The sequence below is a fragment of the Ovis aries genome, chromosome 1 (assembly GCF_016772045.2).
Source record: "Ovis aries strain OAR_USU_Benz2616 breed Rambouillet chromosome 1, ARS-UI_Ramb_v3.0, whole genome shotgun sequence".
Lineage (NCBI taxonomy): Eukaryota > Metazoa > Chordata > Mammalia > Artiodactyla > Bovidae > Ovis > Ovis aries.
Window position 1 is genome coordinate 103,028,095 of NC_056054.1, and position 23,919 is coordinate 103,052,013.

The following is a 23,919-nucleotide window of genomic DNA, read 5'->3' on the forward strand; positions in this document are numbered from 1 at the left end:
GTGTAATTTAATTTGCACATGATGGGGCACAGCAATGGCACTGGGAAGACAGCAGATCACCATTGTCTCCATCATCTCCACCATCACCATCATCGCCTCGCCACCATGCTTGCTCCAGCAGGGAGGTGACCCAGACATAACTAGCACAGCAACCAAGAAGATTCATGAACATTGTATCTCTCTCCCTCTGTGTCCTGTTTGATTTCTTTCATCAGTGTCTTATAGTTTCCTGAGTATAGATCTTTTACCTCAGCAGGTAGCTTTACCCCTTGGTATTTTATTATTTTTGTTGCAGTGGTAAATGGGTTTCCTTAATTTATCTTTCTAATCTTTCATAGCTAGTACATAGGAATGCAAGGGATTTATGTGCATTAATTTTGTATCCTGCAACCTTAGCAGATTCAATGATTAGCCCTAGTAGTCTTCTTGTAACCTCTTTACAATTTCCTATGTATAGTATCATGTCATCTGCAAACAGTGACAGTTTTACTTCTTCTTTTCCAGTTTAGATTTTTTTAAATTTATTTTTCTACTCTGATCATTATGGCTAGGACTTCTAAAACTATGTTGAATATTAGTGGTGAGAGTGGACATCCCTCTCTTGTTACTGATCTTAGAGGAAGTGCTCTCAGTTGTTTTTTTTTTTGTTTGTTTGTTTTTTACTTTATTTTACTTTACAATACTGTATTGGTTTTGCCATACATTGACATGAATCCACCACGGGTGTACACAAGCTCCCAATCCTGAATCCCCCTCCCACCTCCCACCCTATATCATCTCTCTGGATCATCCCCATGCACCAGCCCCAAGCATCCTGTATCCTATATTGAACATAGACTGGCACTTCATTTCTTACATGATAGTATACATGTTTCAGTGCCAGTCTCCCAAATCATCCCACCCTCTCCCTCTCCTTCAGAGTCCAAAAGTCCATTCTATACATCTGTGTCTCTTTTGCTGTCTCGCATACAGGGTCATCATTACCATCTTTCTAAATTCCATATATATGTGTTAGTATACTGTATTGGTGTTTTTCTTTCTGGCTTACTTCACTCTGTATAATCGGCTCCAGTTTCATCCATCTCATTAGAACTGATTCAAATGTATTCTTTTTAATGGCTGAGTAATACTCCATTGTGTATATGTACCACAGCTTTCTTATCCATTCATCTGCTGATGGACATCTAGGTTGTTTCCATGTTTTGGCTATTATAAACATTTATTCACTATTGAAAATTATATTTGCTTTGAGTCTGTCATATGTGACCTTTCCCTGTTGAGGTAGGTTCCCTCTACCTACCCACTTTCTGGAGAATTTTTAATCGTGAATGGTTATTGAATTTTGTCAAAAGCTTTTTCTGCTTCTATTGAGATGATCAAATGGTTTTTATTCTTTTGATGTGGTGTATCATACTGATCGATTAGGAGACAGCAAAACATCCTTGCATCCTTGTGATAAATTTCACTTGATTGTGTTGTGTGTTGCTTTGTCTGTGTTGTTGGTTTCTGTCTGCTAGTATTTTGTTGAGGACTTTTGTGTCTATGTATATCAGTGATATGGACCTCTATTTTTCTCTTTTTGGGGTCTTTTGTATTCCCATACTAGTTTTTATATCAGGGTGTTCTTGGTCTCATATAAAGAGTTGGGGAGTGTTCCTCTCTCTGCAGTTTTTGGAAAAGCTTGTGAAGGATAGGTGTTAGCTCTCCTCTAAATGTTTGATAGAACTTGCCTGTGAGGCCATCTGGTCCTGGACGTTTGTTTGTTGGAAGTTTTTTAATCACAGTTCCTATTTCAGTGCTTGTGTGTGGTCTGTTCATATTTTCTGTTCCTTTCTGGTTCAGTCTTCAAAAGTTGTACTTTTCTAAGTGTTTATCCATTTCTTACAGGTTGTCCATTTTATTGACATATCATTGCTTGTAGTAGTCTCTTATGATCTTTTGTATTTCTATCACGTCAATTGTAACTTCTTTTTCTTTTCTTATTTTATTGATTTGAGTCTTCTACCATTTTTTCTTGATGAGTCTGGCAAAATGTTTATTAGTTTTGTTTATCTTCACAAAGAACCACCTTTTAGTTACATTAATCTTTGCTATTGTTTCCTTCATTTCTCTCTCTGATCTTTATGATTGCTTTTCATAATATTCAGGGGGTTCTCAAGGCAAGAATGCTGGTGGTTTACCATTCCCTTCTCCAGTGAACACATTCTGTTAGAACTCTCCACCATCTCTTCTTGGGTGGCACTACATGGCATGGCTCATGGTTTCATCGAGTTAGATGAGGTTATGATCCATGTGACCAGTTTGCTTAGTTTTCTGTGATTGTGGTTTTCATTCTGTCTACCCTTGATGGATGAGGATATGAGGCTTGTGGAAGCTTCCTAATGGGAGAGACTGGCTGTGGAGAAAACTGGTTCTTGCTCTGGTGGGCAAGGCCATGCTCAGTAAATCTTCAGTCCAACTTTCTGCTGATGGATGGGGCTGTGTTCCCTCCCTGTAGTTTGGCCTGAGGCCAAATTATGATAAGGGTAATGGCAGTAATTCTGACTGCCATAGATAAAACAAGAGAATTCCAGAAAAATATTTATTTCTGTGTCATTGACTACCCTGAAACCTTCGACTCTGGGGGTCTCAACAAAGTGTGGAAAATTCTTAAAGAGATAATACCAGACTACCATACCTGCCTCCTGAGAAATCTCTATACAGCTCAAGAAGCAACAGTTAGAACCAGACATGGAACAGTCAAGTTCAGTACACTTCAGTCGCTCAGTCGTGTCTGATTCTGCACCACCCCATGGACTGTAGCACACTGTCTGTGCAGCATGCATGTCCATCAAATTGGTTATGCCATCCAGCCAGCTCATCCTCTGTCGTTCCTTCTCCTCCTGCCTTCAATCTTTCCCAGCCTCAGGGTCTTTTCAAATGAGTCACTTCTTCACCTCAGGTGGTCAAAGTATTGAAGTGTCAGCTTTAGCATCAGTCCTCCCAATGAATCCTCAGGACTGATTTCCTTTAGGATGCACTGGTTTGATCTCCTTGCACTTTGAAGGACTCTCAATAGTCTTCTTCACCACCATAGTTCAAAAGCATCAGTTCTTTGGTGCTCAGCTTTTTTATAGTCTAACAGTCACATCCATACATGACTGTTGGAAAAACCATAGCTTTGTCTGGATGGACCTTTGTTGGCAAAGTAATGTCTCTGCTTTCTAATATGCTATCTAAGTGGGAACACAGACCAGTTCAAAACTGGGAAAAGAGGAAGTCAAGGCTGTATATTGTTTCCCTGCTTATTTAACTTATATGAGAGTAAATCATGCGAAATGCTGGGCTGGTTCAAGCACAAGCTAGAATCAAGATTGCCGGCAGAAACGTCAATAACCTCAGGTGTACAGATGATACCACCCTTCTGGAAGAAAGTGAAGAGAAACTAAAGAGCCTCTTAAGAAGGAGAAAGAGGAGATTGAAAAAGCTGGCTTAAAACTCAACATTCAAAACTCTAAAATCATGGCATCTGGTCCCATCACTTCATGGCAAATAGATGGGGAAACAATGGAAACAGAATTCTGAATACTGTGAGTTCTTTTTGAGAAAGATCACCTGTTTCTACTTCATTTATTTGGTCTTCTGGGTTTATACTTTGCTTCTCCATCTGCAACAGAATTCTCTGTCATTATATTTTGAATATCTTACTGTTTTTATGGTCTCCTTTTCGCAGGTGGCAGGGTTGCAGTTCCATTTACTTCTGTTGTCTGTCCCCTGGTAGGTGAGATTGGTCCAGGGGCTTGTGTAAGCTTCCCTATCGGAGGGCTTAGTGTCTGGGCTCTGGCGATTGGAACTGAGTCTTTTCCCTCTGATAAGCAGGGTGTTTGGGGATGTCTGTGGGCCTAGAATTACTAGGCAGCCTATCTACTGATGGGCGAGGCTGTTTTCTGTCTTGCTGCTTGTTTGGCATGGAGTCTATAGGCACTGGAGTCTATAGGCAGTTGGGTGGAGTGAGGGCTTGGTGTTGAAATACACACTTCCAGGATAGCACATGTGAATTGATATTCTATGGACCCCAGATTCTCTGGCAGTACAGTGTCCTGGACTCAGTGCTCCCATCACAGAGGTATAGAGGTCTGATTCCTGCTGGGGAGCCGAGAGTCCACAAGCCACAACTGTGGCCAGAGAAAAGAAGAAAAATAAATAAAAGGAAAAGAAAACAAACAAAACCCAAGAAAAATATAAATAGACAGCAACAAAACAAAACAGACACACACACACACACAAATAAAACAGACACACTAAACTCAGCACAAATGATAGCAACAAAACCAAACTTACAGAAACAAAGAAGCAGAGAGAATAGACAAAAATGAAACAAAACAAAGACTAACATGTGTACTATCACGTAAGAAATGAATCGCCAGTTTATGTTCGATACAGGATACAGGATGCAGGATGCTTGGGGCTGGTGCACGGGGATGATCCAGAGAGATGATATGGGGTGGGAGGTGGGAGGGGGGCTCAGGATTGGTAACTCATATACACCTGTGGCGGATTCATGTCAATGTATGGCAAAACCAATACAGTATTGTAAAGTAAAATAAAGTAAAAATAAAAGTTTAAAAAAAAAAAAACAAAGAGAATAACAAGAAAAAAGAACTAAGAAATGCGGCCTTCAATGGATGAAGGACTACCCACCTTATATAGGGCACCTCCTTTACCCAGACCACTGATTTATATATTGAAAGGTGAAAGTCTGTTGCCAAGTTGTGTGTGACTCTTTGTGACCCCATGGAATGTAGCCCTCTCTTTGTGGGATTCCCCAGGCAAGAATACTTGAGTGGGTTGCCATTTCCTTATCCAGAGGATTTTCCTGATCCAGTGATCAAACTGGCATCTCCTGCTTGTTAGGCAGACACTTGACCACTGAGCCACCAGGGAAGTCCATCTCATTCAAAAACATCCTTAGAGGAATAAATAAAATAATATTTGACCAATTATCTGGGCACCCTGTGCTAGTCAAAATGACTCATAAATTACTTATGCTTCCTTCCAGCATACTGACAAATTATATGAAGGAAGTGACCAGGAAAGAGGTTTATTTAACATATATTCCATGTAACCAGTAGGGTAAATCTAAAAAATTGGTTTAAATTACAGTGAAATTCTTATTAATGATTGAGAAGTTGTATATGAATGGCAATTAATTTCAATGATTGAATGGCTCATAGTGATTTTAACTTTCATTAAAAAAATAGTTGTTTTATGGCATTACTTACCAGATTGGGCCTTTTGATATTTCAAAAGGGAAGGATGTCAGAAAATTTGACCAATGCTCTGAGTTTATTTCATAGAATGAAGTAGTACAAAGAGGACAGTAGGGAGAAATTATGTAGGAGTAGGTGGTACGTCACGTTGGGGAGTTATGTGCAAAAAGCTTCTTTCTGTTGTTGGTCTAGAGTCTGGACTGTGGCAATACCTGAATTACAGTAGATGATGCTAAACTCTTAGTGAATTCCCTGTGACCCAAGGTGAAACAGATTTCTAAAGGCTGCAAGAATCAGCTTGATGTCTTTTATCTGAGGGAGAAAAGCAGTGAAAGGAGGTTCTAGAAGTCACCACTTTACTGAACATATCTAAGTATTATGATGGGAAGGCTGGAGAGATGATCTGCAAGCTGCCCTTGGTCCATTTTAGAAGAAGAAAGGAGGCAGATTAGGAGGTCATGGATCAAAGGGGAAAGCATTATAAGAAGGACTTGAGGTAAAGAGAAAGGTGTCACTAGATAGCCAGGCTCTTTCAACCCAGGGAGTACAACAAAATGGCAACCAATTTAAGTGGGACAAGACAGGCACTTCTATAATTCATAGAAGGTGAAAGGTATCAAAGAGGAATCTTCTCCAATCAAGAAAGGGAGGCTTTGACTCCAAGTTAAAGAATGCTCCCAAATCCTCCCACTGCCATAAACCAACCCCTGAAACTGAGAGCTTAAGAAGTCATAGGAAGATAATCCAGTGAGGAGATCCTGGAGCAGGATACTTCCTCCTTCTGGAGTCCCTGTCAAGCCACTTATGGATGGATTTGCATTTTGGTTGGGAAGTGACTGAACCGGGCCAGTTTTGGCAGCTCTGCTTCCTCCTGGGTGGGGCAGCAATTCCCTATAAAAGGCCCTCTGCTGTATCACTGCCATCCTCCTGCTACTCAAGTCCGGAGAGACTTTGGAGAACCTGGTGAGTCTGAGTCTTCAGTTCAGCTTTATTCTTGGGCTCTCTACTTATGAATTAATTCTGCCTATAGCAAATTTGGTGTGTCCAGTTATTGTCATGACTTTAATGCTCCTTAGTGGATGGGAGCTTGGGATTTGAACACAGTGATATACAGTATTTATTAAGTTTCTGGTACAGAGTTTGAATTCCTTTAATGAAGAGGTTAAAACAAAATCTGTGATAAGAAGAGGTAAAGAACAAAGTATTTTTCCTCTTTCTGTATCTTTCTTGTGTCCTTCTGCTCTTATTTAAGAGACATTTATCTCTGAAGGTGTAGGGCCCTTATATCCTTCCTGGTGGCCATTTGCTCTGTACACAGGTCATACTTCTGGGACCTCATGATAGATAATGATGATGAGAATTGCTTGTGAGCTTACCCAGGATTTTGGAACACTTGATGGCCTTTCTTGAAGATGCTCTTTTCAGAAAAAAAAAAAGAAGACCAGAATAACTTTGATTGGTTTTTGCATAAAAATTTTTTGAAAGGTTGTATGTTAAAAGAAAAGATTTTCTCTGAGCCAATAATACAATTTGTTGAAGAGGGAGAGAGAGGCCAGAAATTCACTGAAAGGAATTAAAGAGATCACACCACATTCTTAGAGACTGTAGAGATTCTATCTGATATTATAAAGCTCAGACTTTTCTCCCTGTAGCAGTTCTTTCTTGTGAATACTGTCATGTAATTTCTTTCAGATTCTAAGACTCCAGAAAGATGTCTTATCAGCAGCAGCAGTGCAAGCAGCCCTGCCAGCCACCTCCAGTAGTGTGCCCCCCCAAGTGCCCTGAGCCCTGCCCACCTCCAAAGTGCCCTGAGCCATGCCCACCTCCAAAGTGTCAGCAAAAATGCCCTCCTGTGCCACCTCCCCAACAATGCCAGCAGAAGTGCCCACCCAAAAGCAAGTAGAAGCATCAGCTTTTATCTGGATCAGGAAAGGATGAGGACAACTGACTCACCCAGCTCCACAGCTCCACCTTCATCTTCTCTTTAAAGCCTATCATGGAAACAGAAGAAGCTTCTCCATCCTTCAGCCTGCAGTATGTCTGTGGTGATTCCTGACAGCCAGGGGTTTCCTTCCTGAGGCTGCTGTTCTACTCTGCTCTGAGAGGACAGCTGAGAAAGCATCCCAGAGCTTCAAATGGAAGAGCAGCAGCTTTTCTCCCGGGCACCATCAGAGGATTCTCTCCCTCTCTTGTATCTGTCTGTCGCCTGGGCAGGGGTTTCTACCAGCTGGTCAACCGTTGCTTATCCTCCTCTTCATGAATAAACTACAGTTCCTTTGTGTGATGACAAAAATGTTTCCTTTCTTTTCAAACTGCTTTTAGTAATACCGTATCATCATCCTGTTTTGTTTCTATCCTTTGACGCTGAGGTTCAAGCTCTCACAATCAGCGTTGTCTAAATTTTGACTCTTATCAAAGAATACTTCTAAATAATTTCAATTCCATGCTATTTCCTTAATTATCACTTGATGGTTGAGGAACAAAATATTTACCTCTCCTGGTTTTCAGTCCTTTTAGTAAAATGTAGGGAAAATTGTATTTCATTTCAAGCTATTGAGGAATCAATATTCAATGAATGTGTATAATTTAGTTGGCATATGCCAGACTCGTAAATAGCACTGGGAAGACAGTTCAGTTCAGTTCAGTTCACTCAATCGTGTCTGACTCTTTAGGACCCCATGGACTGCAGCATGCCAGGCCTCCCTGTCCAGGCCATCATTGTCTCCATCATCACCACCTTTACCGCCACTGTTACCCTCACCACCATATTAGCTCCAGAAGGATAGTGCTCAGAAATAATTTGTGTTTCAAACAAGTTTTTTACACTGTGCTGTACTTTCATGTTCTGTTTTTTTTCTTTTCTAATTTAGCCATATTTTTAGATGCTATTGCTGATAAAGGGCTTTTGGAAATTAATGAAATAGTCTGCATAAGCTTCTAGTAGTTCTTAAAAGATGGGTACTACCAAAGAAAGGTAAATAGAAAGGGTACTTAGCAGGTAAGGTGCTGCCTCCTCCCCATGTGTATCACCTTATATATTTTTTCACATCTGAAATTGCTTTCCTGATTATCTTGGTTCCATCTTTAAAGAAATTTGAGGTTCACAGTGTTCATTGAGATTTACAAAGTCACTATTGCTAGGCAGCTTAGTGTCTAAGTGCTTAGCTGTGAAAGCGAGCTGTGAAAAAAGCTAATCTTTGTTATTTCTTCTTGTGGTCTTAAGTGTCCACGAGTCAAATAGTTAATTCAGATCAAACACACACAAGCACACACACACACTAAAAATAACATCATTCTTAAATGTAACCAACTCTTCAAATCAAATCATGCTCTACCTATACACAAGATAGATTCAATCTCTCTCTTTCTACAGTCTTCATTCACAAACCTAGAAGTGAAGGCCTCTAAAAAGATAGAACTGTAGATGGAAAAAGATACCCAGATTATTGCTCAGTCCTCATTTTACTATGACATGAATAAAAAATAAACACTGATATTTAGGATCTGTCTTTACTGTAGCTAGTGTTATTTGACCTAACACAAAAATTAGTTTTCTGAGGTGGGATGCTACTGTAACAAATCTTAAAAATGTAGCCTTGGCTTAGAAATCTCCAGGTGGTTGGCAAAGAAACTGATACTGGAGACCATAAATGTGATGATATGTGTTATTCAATGGCAAAACATTTGAAAAATGACCTGGGAGGTTGAGCACATGTTGGTTATTTATTGTATTGATCAGGGTACTTTGATACACGCATGCTCAGGAAATAGTTGTCTGGTTTGCAAATCAGAAATGAACAAAATGGAAAGAAAAATGGTGGTGGCCCAGATATTAGAAAACTTGTTGAACTAGAACACTCACCAGTTATAATCCCCAAAGAGGAAGAGATCTGACTTTACATGATTTTGATGTTTGCATCCTCTTGCATTTGACTGTAACAACATAGAAAAGAGAGAAAAATTGTAGTCTTTCCATCTGTGTACCAAGGAGCCCCAGTGGTAACTCTATTATGTTCAGAGGAAAAGGCAGCAAAATAAATCATCTTGTTTTGTTTCTATCCTTTGACGCCAATGTTCAAGATCTCACAATCAGCGTTGTCTAAATTTTGAGTCTTATCAAAGAATACTTCTATATAGTTTCAATTCCATGTTATTAAGTCATCAATTTCCTCAAAAACTTATTAGACATCTAATGTATTTCATTCCTCCAACCATTCTATCTTCAAGAGACTGCACTCAGGTCCTTTCCTAGTAGTAATTTTCTGGCTTGATTTAACCTATAAAATGAGTACTATTATTATTCCAACTTTAAAGTGAAGAAAACGAGACCTTAAAATGAGACACAGAGACCTTAAGCAAATTATCCAAGATCATACAGTTATTAAGTAGCAGAACCATGGAGTGAACTCAGGAAGGCTGGCTATAGGATCTGTGATCTCAGAAACATGATTGTGGTCACTTCTAGTGGAGAAGGTATGAAATGCAATTTATTTAGGAAACTTGGATCTTTTAAAGGGTTGGTAATGTTCTTTTTCTTGTCTTCATGTTTCTTGTCAATAAAGCGATCAATCTATAATTATCTACTTCATACAGCAAAAGTATATAAACTTTCTGAATGTGTTGATCATGTTCTTCTAAAATCAAACAAAATTTTATTTTTTGTTTTCCTTTTTCTTGTTTTTCTTCAAGACAAAATTGGGGAGGGAATCGTGTCAATATTAGGCCAGAACCCAGTCCAAGAGTACAAAGTCAACCCTCCTAAAAATAAAATCACTTCTTCTTAGTATTGGAAGCACAACAACAGTAAAATTCTCTACGTATTTTCTTGCCTATACGATGATGGAAATTAATGGAGTCAACTACCCTATAATATGGGAACATTGTTAATAATAGACCTACTTTTCATACAGTCGCTCTTATAAAATAAATTTCTGTTTTGCAAAAGAATTAATTTATTCCTCAGCCCTTTTAACCATTTTCCAAAAAAATGTCTTCAAAAGATCATATGTACTTTCAGTTAAAAGAAAATAGATCTAAGAGTAGAGAATTCCACAGAAATTTGAGACTCTGATCAGCATAGTATGGCTGGAAAACTGTGAATAAATTATCAAAATCTCTGATACATCTTTCAGATCCAATGTCTTCAACCCCATTTGGAGACATTGTCTCTTGGATGACTGTTCTCCCTGCATCGAAGAGACTGGTGATTTGTTTCTTACATGATAGTATACATGTTTCAATGCCGTTCTCCCAAATCATCCCACCCTCTCCTCAGAGTCCAAAAGTCTGCTCTACACATCTGTGTCTCTTTTGCTGTCTCACATACAGGGTCATCATTGCCATCTTTCTAAATTCCATATATATGTGTTAGTATACTGTATTGGTGTTTTTCTTTCTGGCTTACTTCACTCTGTATAATCAGCTCCAGTTTCATCCATCTCATTAGAACTGATTCAAATGTATTCTTTTTAATGGCTAAGTAATACTCCATTGGGTATATGTACCACAGCTTTCTTATCCATTCATCTGCTGATGGACATCTAGGTTGTTTCCATGTCCTGGCTATTATAAACAGTGCTGTGATGAACATTGGGGTACATGTGTCTTTTTCTATTCTGGTTTCCTCGATGTGTATGCCCAGCAGTGGGATTGCTGGGTCATAAGGCAGTACTATTTGCAATTTTTTAAGGAATCTCCACACTGTTTTCCATAGTGGCTGTACTAGTTTGCATTCCCACCAAGAGTGCAAGAGGGTTCCCTTTTCTCCACACCCACTCCAGCATTTATTGTTTGCAGACTTTTGGATCGCAGACATTCTGACTGGTGTGAAGTGGTACCTCATTGCGGTCTTGATTTGCATTTCTCTAATAATGAGTGATGTTAAGCATCTTTTCATGTGTTTGTTAACCATCCGTATGTCTTCTTTGGAGAAATGTCTATTTAGTTCTTTGGCCCATTTTTTGATTGAGTTGTTTATTTTCCTGGAGGTGAGCGGCAGGAGTTACTTGTATATTTTTGAGATTAGTTGTTTGTCAATTGCTTCATTTGCTATTATTTTCTCCCATTCACAAGGCTGTCTTTTCACCTTGCTTATATTTTCCTTTGTTGTGCAGAAGCTTTTAAGGAACCAAATTGGAAAAGAAGAAATAAAACTCTCACTGTTTGCAGATGACATGATCCTCTACATAGAAAACCCTAAAGACTCCACCAGAAAATTACTAGAGCTCATCAATGAATATAGTAAAGTTGCAGGATATAAAATCAACACACAGAAATCCCTTGCATTCCTATACACTAATAATGAGAAAGCAGAAAAATAAATTAAGGAAACAATTCCATTCACCATTGCAACGAAAAGAATAAAATACTTGGGAATATATCTACCTAAAGAAACTAAAGACCTATATATAGAAAACTATAAAACACTGATGAAAGAAATCAAAGAGGACACTAATAGATGGAGAAATATACCATGTTCATGGATCGGAAGAATCAATATAGTGAAAATGAGTGTACTACCCAGAGCAATTTACAAATTCAATGCAATCCCTATCAAGCTACCAGCCATATTTTTCACAGAACTAGAACAAATAATTTCAAGATTTGTATGGAAATACAAAAACCTCGAATAGCCAAAGCAATCTTGAGAAAGAAGAATGGAACTGGAGGAATCAACTTGCCTGACTTCAGGCTCTACTACAAAGCCACAGTCATCAAGACAGTATGGTACTGGCACAAAGACAGACATATAGATCAATGGAACAAAATAGAAAGCCCAGAGATAAATCCACACACATATGGACACCTTATCTTTGACAAAGGAGGCAAGAATATACAATGGAGTAAAGACAATCTCTTTAACAAGTGGTGCTGGGAAAATTGGTCAACCACTTGTAAAAGAATGAAACTAGATCACTTTCTAACACCGCACACAAAAATAAACTCAAAATGGATTAAAGATCTAAATGTAAGATCAGAAACTATAAAACTCCTAGAGGAGAACATAGGCAAAACACTCTCCGACATAAATCACAGCAGGATCCTCTATGATCCACCTCCCAGAATTCTGGAAATAAAAGCAAAAATAAACAAATGGGATCTAATTAAACTTAAAAGCTTCTGCACAATAAAGGAAAATATAAGCAAGGTGAAAAGACAGCCTTGTGAATGGGAGAAAATAATAGCAAATGAAGCAACTGAAAAACAACTAATCTCAAAAATATACAAGCAACTTATGCAGCTCAATTCCAGAAAAATAAACGACCCAATCAAGAAATGGTCCAAAGAACTAAAATAAAAAATTTTAAAAAACATCATTCCTACATTCTTGAACCTAATACTCTGGTTTTCTTCACTAATTTTTACTTTACAGATACCCACCCAAGGAAGCATTTGATTATAAGCAGCTACATGCTCATATGATCTGACACAAGGGCCTCATGTAATTAACCCTTCTACTCAAGTCCTTCTTCATCTGCCTCCTTCTAACTACAAATACTAGTAATGATCAGAGGGTTCTAGTTTCTTGAAGTGATTCTTGTATTTTGATATACTCTGTAAAGGCTTTCTGACTCATATTCTGTTTTTAAATTTTTATTGGAGTATAGTTGATTTGCAATCTTGTGTTATTTTCAGGTATACACCAAAGTGAATCATATAACTGGTGTGTGTGTGTGTGTGTGTGTGTGTGTGTATGTATATGTTTGTGTACACTCTTTTATAGATTCTTTTCCCATATAGGCCATTGCAGATAGTACTGAGTAGATTTCCCTGTGCTATACAGTAGGTCCTTTTCAGTTATCTATTTTAGATATAGAATGGACTTAGGGACACAACAGGGAAAGGAGAGGGTGGGGCTAATTGAGCGGGTAGCATTGACATATGTACACTACAGTGCGTAAGATAGGTAACCAAGGGGGAGCTGGCGTACAGCACAGGGTGCTCAGCCCAGTGCTCTGTGACAGCCTAAAGGGATAGGACAGAGGGTAGGTGATGGCAGGGAGGCTCAAGAGGGAGGGGACACATGTATGCTTATGACTGATTCAGCAGAAACCAATATAACATAGTAAAGCATTTATCCTCCACTTAAAAAAATTATATATATATATATATATATATATTTAAAGTAATGTGTATATGTCTATTCCAATCTCCCAGTTTAATCCTCCCCCCTCCTTACTTCCAGGTAATCATAAGTTTGTTTTTTACTTCTGTTTTGTAAACAAGTTTATTTGTACCCTTTTTTCAGATTCCACATATAAACAGTATCATATGATATTTGTCTTTTTTTGGTCAGACTTCCTTCACTCAGTATGAAAATCTCTAGGTCCATTCATGTTGTTGCAAATGACATTATTTCATTCTTTTTATGCTGAGTAATACTGCATTGTATTCATGTACCACATCTTCTTTATCCATTCCTCTGTTGATGGACATTTAGGTTGCTTCTATGCCTTGGCTATAGTAAATGGTGCTGTAATGAACTTTGGCATGCATGCATCTTTTCAATTTACAGTTTTTTCCAAGTATATGCCCAAGGAATAGGAGTGCTGAGTCATATCATGCCGGGGTCCAGCCCCGGTGGATCCAGGGAATTTGAAGGGTGGACAGCATTGACGTGAGAAAAACGTATTTATTGATTGATAAAAGAAGTATAAGATTAGATTAGGAAGAAATAGTGTAGTAGGAGAATTAAGTGGAGGAAGAGGGCTGAATAGCTTGGATTACGCAGAAGACCAATAAAATTCCAGACAAGGAATTTGCACCATCTACGTTGGGCCACCGGCGCTCACTTGAATACCTAGGGGTGCCTCGACTTAGGCTCCCTTTTGCGCGAGTCTTAACAGCCAGGGCAGTTAAGTAGACTTGGCAAGCCTCTGTGCCCCAGGTGGAAATTCAGCCTGAAGTTAAAGTAAAGAAGAAAAAGGGAGAGAGACACGGGGGAAACCAGTCCAGCGACTGGCTCCATCCTTTATTGTTCAGAAGGCCTTTTATACTTTTGATAAAACATGGAAATCAATGGGTAACACAAAGTTATGCAGCGTTAGCAGTCCAGACTCTTATCAAAACCAGGCTTTTCTCTCTGCATACCTTATTGTATATACAAGTCTTAGGTAATTTACATCATCTTCCAGCCAAAAGGGCCAATTAACATTTTACAGCCTTCTTTCTGATAAGGGTTTGTCAACCAGAAGACTTATTTGTGTTGATCTTCCCAAGGTCTAGTGCCACTCTCAGAAAGCACTAAATAAAGTTACATTCTTACACAGCAAAGATACAGCAACTTATAACAAGTAGAGGGAGTACAGTGATTTACAGCAAAAGAGAAGCAATTAACTCAAAAGTCTAGTGTTGCTAACATCAACACTACTGTGTATCTTTTTCTACATCCTGCTTACATTGAGTAACATCCTTCCAGGTGCCTAAAAGATAAAGAATATGGAGGTCTGGCAGCAATCCTTGAGTCAACAGTGAAAACTCTCTACCAATATAATTTTTAACTCTTTAGAAAAGGCTCTGTATCTTTAAGATGCAGTTGGGGGCTGTAAGCAATTCACAGGCTGTAAGAGTGGAAAAGCAGGCAGATTCTTTTTTTGGGGGGGGGGGTTGGGGGGGGTGAATGCTCAGGAAATTCCAGGGGGAAAACCTGAGGTCTGATTAGCCTTGCCATCAGAGCTCTTGCCGCATGACATTGTCACGGGTGGAATTCCTCACACTGGCTCCCAGCAATATCATGTTTCCATTTTCAGTTTTTTTTTAAGGAACCTCTATATTATTCTCCATAGTGGCTGTACCAATTTACATTCCTACAAACAGTGAAAGAGGGTTCTCTTCTCTCTACACCCTGTCCAGCATTTATTGTTTGTAGATTTTCTTATGATGGCTGATTTGACCAGTGTGAGATGACAGCTTTTGTAGTTTTGTATCATTGTAGCTTTGATCTGCATTTCTTTAAGTATTAGTAATGTTGAGTATCTTTTCATGTGTTTTTTGGCCATCTGTATGTCTTTTTTTTTTTTTTTAAGAAATATCTATTTGGATCTTCCACCCAATTTTTGATTAGGTTGTTTACTATTTTGATACTGAGTTCTATGAGCTGTTTGTATGTTTTGGAAATTAATGCCATGTTGGTTGCCTCATTTGCAATTATTTCCTCCAATTCTGAGAGTTGTCTTTTCATTTTGTTTATGGTTTCCTTTGCTGAGCAAAGGCTTTTAAGTATAGCCCATATGTTTATTTTTGTTTTTATTTCATTACTCTAAGATGCGAGACAAAAAAGACCTTGCTGTGATTTATTCTCTCACATATTCTTGATATTTATACATTCCAGAGGTTGCAAGGTGATCTTGAACTGTCTTTTTTGTGTTTCCTTCTCCTGATGCTTCCAAAAGTTTTGGAAGGGGGATGATTTTGGCATGCTACTTTGTTTGCTGAGTCATCTCACTAAATATTCATAAAATTCCACCGAGGCCCAGGCTACTTGAACAATGGCCATTTGGATTTCACTTTCCATTAGGTCTGAAGCTTTATGAATGAGTTCAGAGAATTAGGGACACTTCATTTTTAATGATATCCAAGGCCCAACTAGGAGTATACAAGGGTCTGTAACATTTTCTGGAAGCAGTGGCATGCTTCAGGCCTGATTGCCAACAGATTCTGTTTATCTCAGAAGAAACATTTGGTCCAATGTCTTAGATGATTGTGCCTTTACCCATTTGGCAAAATTCCGCTTTAGAGTGAATACAGCTACATAGTGTAGTGTTTGCACTAGTCCTCTGTATAAATGAGAATAGACAAAGGGGAAGGTACTTGCTAGACTGGTATTTCTCTTTGAAGTCTGGCCAGCACAGTGGCTAGACCTAACGCTCCTTCCAAAGTTGGAAAAGTTTAGGTTCAAATCAGTGACAAATGGAGAGAAGAAGATATAGTAGCTGAGGACAAAAGAATGAATAAATTGATTGTGCATAGAGGGAAACCCAACATTACCTTTGTTCCTTTAATGCAGCTCAAAGCAAAAAAAAAAAATATTGTTTCTTAGCCCAATTACACCAGATTGTCCAAGTAGTCAAAGCTAAGGTTTTTCCAGAGTCATGTATGATGTCAGAGTTGGACCATAAGAAAGGCTGAGTGCCAAATGATTGATGCTTTTGAATTGTGGTACTAGAGAAGACTCTTGAGAGTCCCTTGGACTGCAAGGAGATTAAAAACCAGTCAGTCCTAAGGAAATAAACCCTGATTATACATTGGAAGGACTGTTGCTGAAGCTGAACTTTTGCCACCTGAAGAGCTGACTCATTGGAAAAGATCCTGATGCTAGGAAAGATTGAAGGCAAAAAGAGAATGGGGTAGCAGAGAATGAGATGGTTAGATAGCATCACCAACTCAATGGACATGAATTTGATGAAACTCTGGGAGAGAGTAGAGGACAGAGGAGACTGACATGGGGTTGCAAAATCAGACATGACTTAGTGACTAAACAGCAACAACAACCAGATGCCAAAGAAGGTGAAGTTGTATGTTGACTGAGACCACTCCTGCTTTTGGAATCTTATAAGGTTAAACAGAATTTTTAAAATCTGAGTGGCATCATCTGGAAGACCTTTTGATTGTACAATATGATGAGGAACTGTACCCACTGATAATGACTGAGCAGAACTGTAGTAAAAGGACAGTACATTTTAACTCATCTTCCAGGATACATCTATTCTAAAAATATTATTTGGGATGGAATTTCTGGGAAATACTCCTTACAGGGCAACCTAACAATGTGGCATATGACTCCCTGCAGACAGATGACGGTGTAACTATAAACCCTGATGATTGAATGGAAGAAAGGTCTGAAGTTTTAAATGATAAAATGCAGCAGTTGGTAGGCTGAAAAAAAAAATGCAGTCATACAATTATCACCCTTTTTTGCAATGGATGGAAAACTAAGAAACGGAGTTTTTTTAAAGATGGGTTTTTGATGAGATTAAATAAGTAGGCATATCATGGAGAATCAAATTACCCTGAGGATTGGACCACTGAGATGAGAGAGCCTTAGGACGAACTCAGATGAAATCACAGGTAGGTGCGACTACTATTGTCTAATCCTATTAGATGGGTCCCCATACATTGAGTACAAAACATGTATTCTGACTGCACTCAGGTACTTAGTACACAGTGGCAACTGTAATAGTTTACACAAACCATCTGGTGATGATACTGCTTATAGACACCAATCCTGAAGGTGCTACAGTGATGACTCTCTCCCTGGATGGTCCTGGCCAATGGTGATCATGGTCAAAATCTCTTCCTTACTGACAGGAGAAATGACAGCTCAGGGAACTCTCTAACTGATGTGATGATGGGTTGATTCAGTGATACTTTATTTGCTGGATCGTAGCTGTTGACTATGGTTTCAAGTATCTCCACTTCCTCTTCCTCCTCATTCTCCTATTCTTCCTCCTTTTCCATTTATCCAACCACATTCTTGAAAAATTCCTGACCAAGACAAGGAAAGAAGATCTAGGAACATCACTTTAAACATTTAATTGGCAACAATTAGTCAACACTTTAAAAAGGTATGAAAGTTCTATTCATTAACGCATTGACAACATGTCAATGCACCAAGTTGGATAGTTAAGAGGTGTACACTGGGGAGCAGAGTGTAATATGGGTCTGGAAAAAGTATAAAAGGGGTCCGGAAGGTTGAAGGAAAAGAGAGAGAATAAACATTAAAACAATTTTTTAAAAAATAACTGTCTTTTAAAGACCTAAAACATGTTTGGGAAGAATAGAAGAAGGCAAATATATCAGATCAGTCCTAAGTTTCTATGCCACCTAGACTTCTATGCCAACTAGATTTTAGAACTTTGGTTCTCTCATCCTTTCTTCCCTCCCACACATACTCTCAACCACTTATATGTGATGGTATGAGTCTTAAATGGTATCTTACATTTATTTTTGGTTTCATGAAATTTAAATCTGATATTTCATTATGGAATAAAAAGATTTATTTCCTGATAAAAGAATTTTAACTACATGACGGTAGTCTAAGGAAATGATGGGGTGAGGAGAGATGGGTTATCCTGATTTCATTAGAAATGTGTTTCGACCTTCTACAGTAAAAAGGACTTCCGTGGTGGCTAAAATGGTAAAGAAACTGCCTGCAAAACCCAGTTTGATCCCTGGGTCAGGAAGGCCCCCTGGGGAAAGGAATGGCTCGGTTCAGTCACTCAGTTGTGTCTGACTATTTGTGACTCCATGGACTGAAGCAAGCGAGGCTTCCCTGTCCATCACCAGCTCACGGAGCTTGCTCAGACTCATGTCCGTTGAGTCGGGGATGCCAGCCAGCCATCTCATCCTCCGTTGTCCCCTTCTCCTCCCTTCAATCTTTCCCAGCACCAGGGTCTTTTCCAGTGAGTCAGTGGATACTCAAGAGTCTTCTCCAACACTACAGGTCAAAAGTATCAATTCTTCAGTGCTCAGCTTTCTTTTTATAGTCCAACTCTCACATCCATACATGACTACTGGAAAACCATAGCTTTGACTAGATGGACCTTTGTTGACAACGTAATGTCTCTGCACTTTAATATGCTCTCTAGGTTGGTCATAGCTTTTCTTCCAAGGAGCAAGCGTCTTTTAATTTCATGGCTGCAGTCACCATCTGCAGTGATTTTGGAGCCATGACAAACAAAATCTGCCACTGTTCCCATTGTTTCCCCATCTATTTTCTATGAAGTGATGGGACCTGATGCCATGATCTTCATTTTTTGAATGTTGAGTTTTAAGCCAACATCTTTACTCTTCTCTTCCACTTTCATCAAGAGGCTCTTTAGCTCTTCTTTGCTTTCTGCTGTAAGGGTGGTGTCATCTGTGTACCTGAGGTCACTGATATTTCTCCCAGCAATTTTGATTCCAGCTTGTGCTTCAGCCAGCCAGGCATTTCATATGATGTACTCTGCATATAAGTTAAATAAGCAGGGTGACAATATACAGCCTTGATGTACTCCTTTTCCTATTTGGGACCAGTCTATTGTTCCATGTCCAGTTCTAAGGTGCTTCTTGACCTGCATACAGATTTCTCAGGAGTCAGATAAGGTGGTCTGAAGAGTTTTCCACGGTTTGTTGTGATTCACACAGTCAAAGGCTTTGGTGTACTCAATAAAGCAGAAATAGAAAGTTTTTTGGAATTCTCTTGCTTTTTCTATGATCCAATGGATATTGGCAATTTGATCTCCGGTTGCTCTGCCTTTTCTAAATCCAGCTTAAACATTGGGAATTTCATGGTTCATGTACCACTGAAGCCTGGCTTGGAGAATTTTGAGCATTATTTTGCTAGCATGTGAGATGAGTGCAATTGTGTGATAGTTTGAACATTCTTTGGCATTGCTCTTCTTTGGGATTGGAATGAAAACTGACATTTTCCAGTCTTATGAGTTTTCCAAATTTGCTGGCATAGTGAGTGCAGCACTTTCACAGCATCATCTTTTAGGATTTGAAATAGCTCAGCTGGAATTCCATCACCTCCACTAGCTTTGTAGTGATGCTTCCTAAGGCCTACTTCACTTCACATTCCATGCTGTCTGGCTCTAAGTGAGTGATCACACCATTGTGGTTATCTGAGTCATGAAGTTTTTTTTGTATAGCTCTTCTGTGTATTCTTGCCACCTCTTCTTAATATCTTCTGCTTCTGTTAGGTCGATATCATTTCTGTCCTTTATCAAGCCCATCTTTGCATGAAATGTTCCCTTGGTATCTCTAATTTTCTTGAAGAGAACTCTAGTCTTTCCCATTCTATTATTTTCCTCTATTTCTTTGCATTTCACTGAGAAAGGCTTTCTTATCTCTCCTTGCTATTCCTTGGAACTCTGCATTCAAATGTATGTCTTTCCTTTTCTCTTTTGCCTTTCAATTCTCTTTTCTCAGCTATTTGTAAGGCCTCTTCAGATAACCATTTTGCATTTTTGTGTTTCTTTTTCTTGGGAATGGTCTTGATTACTGCCTCCTGTACAATGTTACAAACCTGACCTGAATCAAATCCCTTATGATTATACAGTGGAAGTGACAAAAAGATTGAAGGGATTAGATCTGATGGACAGAGTGCCTGAAGAACTATGCATGGAGGGAATGGCTACCCACTCCAGTCTTCTTGCCTGGAGAATGCTATGGACAGAAGAGCTCTGTGGGCTACAGTCCATGGGGCTGCAAGAGTCATACGTGGGCAACTAACACTTTCACACTTTCATAGTAACAGAAAGCCAGCATTATAACTTTATTCCTAGAACAGACAGGGTGCCTAACCAGCACCCTGGGTTATAATGGGTTATAATGAAAAACTTCCGTGTCTAATGGGACAATACAGAAAAAGGGAAAGAACAGAGAAACTATAGAATTGTTGAAAACTAAATCTCTGAAGGAAACGGCATTCCACTCTGGTGTTTTGCCTGGGAAATCCCATGGACAGAGGAACCTGGAGAACTATAGTCCATGGGGCCACAAAGAGTTGGACACAGTGACTAAACAACAAAAATCTCTGAAAAGGCAGAAATGAAATCTTTTGCCAAGGTTGGAAAACATACTAGGTTGTTGTTTCCACAACTTTAGTTATCCTCTAAATGCTCATTATATTTGTCATAAATACACATCATATGTGTTATGTACTATCAATATATTTTGCTTTAAATTTTAACATTCATATAAAATTGCTTGTTTGAATCACATTGCTTATTAGATTAAGTTTTCCAATAATTTCAAAGGGGTAGGAAGCCAGAAAATTTGAACTGTTTTCTGAGCTTTCTTCAAAAGTGGAAAAATTTGAAATTTCAGTTGGGAGACATTCTGTAGGAGCAGATAGTATATCATGTTGGGAATTATGAGCAAATAGCTTACTTTCGGTTATAGGCCTTGGGTCTGAAGTGCCAGAACATCTCAATTATGGTAGGTGATGCTAAGCTCTTAGTGAATTCCCTGTGGACAGAGTTGAAACAGAATTATAAAGGTCACTGGAACCTGCTTGATGTCCTTTATTCCAAGGAGGAAAACAGTGAACGGAGGATCCTAGAGGTCACCACTTTACTGAACAGATCTAAGTGTTATGATAGGAAGGCCAGTGAGATGATCTGCAACCTGGCCTCAGTCCATTTCAGAAGAAGAAAGGAGACCTAGATTAGCAGGCTGTTGGTCGGGGGGAAAGCGTTATAGGAAGGACTGGAGGTAAAGAGAAAAGTGTCACCAGGTAGCCAGGCACTTTGCAACCTAGGGTGTACAGCAAAATGGCGACCCGCACAAATGGAGCAAGACAGGCAATTTCATAATTCATGGAAGGTGAGAGATAGAAAAGAGCCATATTCCCCAGTTAAGAAAGGGAGCTTTTGAGTACAAACTAGAGAACTCTCCAAATCCTCCCTCTGTCATAAACCCCTGAAACTGAGGGCTAAGGCAGGAGCTCTGTGAGTCATGAGAACATAATCCAGTCAGGAGAACTTGGAGCAGGACATTTCCTCTTTTCAGAGTCCCTGTCAAGCCAGTTATGGATGGATTTGCATTTTGGTTGGGAAAGACTGGGCCAGTTTTGGTAGCTCCACTTCCCATTGGTGGGGCAGCAAGCCCCAATAAAAAGGCCCTCTGTTGCACCAGTGCCATTCTCCTGCTACTCAAGTCCTGATAGACTTTGGAGAAACTGGTGAGTCTGATTCTTCAGTTCAACTTTGTTCTTGGGCTCCAGAATATTGAATTTATGCTGGAGGCAGCAAATTTGGTGGGTCCAAAGTTATGATCAAGTGTTTAATGGTACTTATCGGATAGGAGGGTTTCCCTGGTGGCTCAAATGGCAAAGAATCTGCCTGCAATGTGAGAGACCTGGGTTCCATTCCTGGGTCAGGAAGACCCCCTGGAGAAGGGAACAGCAGCCCACTCCAGCATTCTTGCCTGGAGAATTCCATAGACAGAGGAACCTGGCAGGCTACAGTTCATGGGGTCACAAAGAGTCAGACACTACTGAGCGAATTTCACTTTTCACTTTCATTGGATGGGAATTTGGGCACAGTGGTATACTGTATTTATTAAGTTTATGGTACATAGTTTGAATTACCCTATTGAACTGTAAATTGATAGGGAATCTTTGACATGAAAAGGGAAAGAAAAAGTATTTTTTCTGTTTTTGTATCCTCCTGGTGTCCCTCTGCTGTAATTTCAGAAGGCTTTATCTTAAAAGATATGAGGTCCTGTGTCCTTCCTGATGACCCTTGGCACTGTACACAAGTTATTATGTTGGGACCTCATGAGAGATAATAAAGATAAGAATTGCTTGTGAGCTTGCCCAGGATTTTAGAACTTGTGATGGCTTTTCCTGAAAATGCTGTTTTCTTGAAAACAAAATAAAATAAAACAAAAAATTGCTTGTGTGTTTTAAACAAAAATATTTTTTAAAACATTGTATGATAAAATGAAGACTTTCTCTGGGCTAATGAAACAATTTTCTAAGGAGGGAGTAGCCAGAAATTTGTTAAAAGAAGGTGAAGAGTTTAAAGGGCATTCTTAGAGACTGGAGAGATTCTGTCTGATGGTATTACACAATTTTTGCCATGTCCCTCTGTAGGAGTTCCTTGTTGTGAACACTGTCATTTAATTTCTTTCAGATTCTAAGACTCCAGAAAGATGTCCTATCAGCAGCAGCAGTGCAAGCAGCCCTGCCAGCCACCTCCAGTAGTGTGCCCCCCCAAGTGCCCTGAGCCCTGCCCACCCAAGTGCCCTGAGCCCTGCCCACCGCCCAAGTGCCCTGAGCCCTGCCCACCTCCAAAGTGCCAGCAAAAATGTCCTCCTGTGCCACCTCCCCAACAATGCCAGCAGAAGTGCCCACCCAAAAGCAAGTAGAAGCATCAGCTTTTATCCGGATCAGGAAAAGATGAGGACCGTTGACTCACCTAGCTCTACAGCTCCACCTTCATCTTCTCTTCAAATCCTATCATGGATACGGAAGAAGCTTCTCCACATTTCAGCCTGCAATACACCTGTGATGACTCCTCACAGCCAGAGATATTTCCTTCCTGAGGCTGCTGCACCACTTCCCCCTAGGAGGGTAACTGTGAAAGCATCACAACACTTCAGAGGGAAGAGCAACATCTCTCCTCCTGGGCACCATCAAGGGACTTTCCCTATATTCTGTGTCTGTCACCTGGGGACGGGTTTCTATCAGCTGGGCAATTGTTACTTATCCTCTACTTCCTGAGTAAACTACAATTCCTTTGTGTGGTAGTAAAAATGTTTTCTTTCTTTAAAAGCCTGCTTTTAATAGTATCATATCATCATCTTGGTTTGTTTATATCCTACTTTGATGCCAAGTTTTAGGCTCCCACAATCAGTGTTATCTGAATCTTGCCATGCTGTTAACAATCATTTCTATATAATTTCAATCTATATTATTTTCTTAGTTATTACTTGATTAATTTTATGGTCAAATTCTTTGAACTCCTTAGGTTTATAGTCCCTTTGCTAAAATGTAGGGAAAGTCTTATTTACATTGCAAACTTGTCTGAGGCATAAAAATTAAATGAATTGTTTAGTTTAGCTGGCACAAGCCAGTCACAAAAATGGGGCTTTTTTTGGGTGAGGCAGTTCATCATTGTCTCCCTCATCACCACAAGCACCAGCACCACCATGCTTGCTCCACAGGAAAGTGGCTCAGACA

The 23,919-nt window shown here is 39.4% G+C and overlaps 2 protein-coding genes across 3 annotated transcripts; both read left to right on the forward strand.

Annotated features, from left to right (window-relative positions):
• The first annotated feature begins 6,170 nt into the window (after positions 1 to 6,170).
• LOC114108702 (small proline-rich protein 2I-like) lies at positions 6,171 to 7,542 on the forward strand. The gene is made up of 2 exons (XM_060402010.1): positions 6,171 to 6,212; positions 6,942 to 7,542. Exon 2 carries the CDS (start codon positions 6,961 to 6,963, stop codon positions 7,150 to 7,152), a length of 192 nt encoding a protein of 63 aa, XP_060257993.1. The 5' UTR covers positions 6,171 to 6,212; positions 6,942 to 6,960; the 3' UTR covers positions 7,153 to 7,542.
• Positions 7,543 to 21,873: 14,331 nt separating this feature from the next.
• Positions 21,874 to 23,493, forward strand: LOC114113213 (small proline-rich protein 2E-like). Of its 2 annotated transcripts, none has more exons than XM_060402012.1 (2): positions 21,874 to 21,990; positions 22,871 to 23,493. In XM_060402012.1, the coding sequence occupies exon 2, from the start codon at positions 22,890 to 22,892 to the stop codon at positions 23,103 to 23,105; it is 216 nt and encodes a 71-aa protein (XP_060257995.1). In that variant the 5' UTR covers positions 21,874 to 21,990; positions 22,871 to 22,889; the 3' UTR covers positions 23,106 to 23,493. The 2 variants fall into 2 exon arrangements, with proteins under 2 accessions (XP_060257995.1, XP_060257994.1); XM_060402011.1 differs by having other exon boundaries at positions 21,874 to 21,915.
• Positions 23,494 to 23,919: the final 426 nt, after the last annotated feature.

What these genes read in the sequence shown, in the direction of transcription:
- LOC114108702 (XM_060402010.1), top strand. Translation starts at nt 6,961, where the DNA reads ATGTCTTATCAGCAGCAGCAGTGCAAGCAGCCCTGCCAGCCACCTCCA.
- LOC114113213 (XM_060402012.1), top strand. Translation starts at nt 22,890, where the DNA reads ATGTCCTATCAGCAGCAGCAGTGCAAGCAGCCCTGCCAGCCACCTCCA.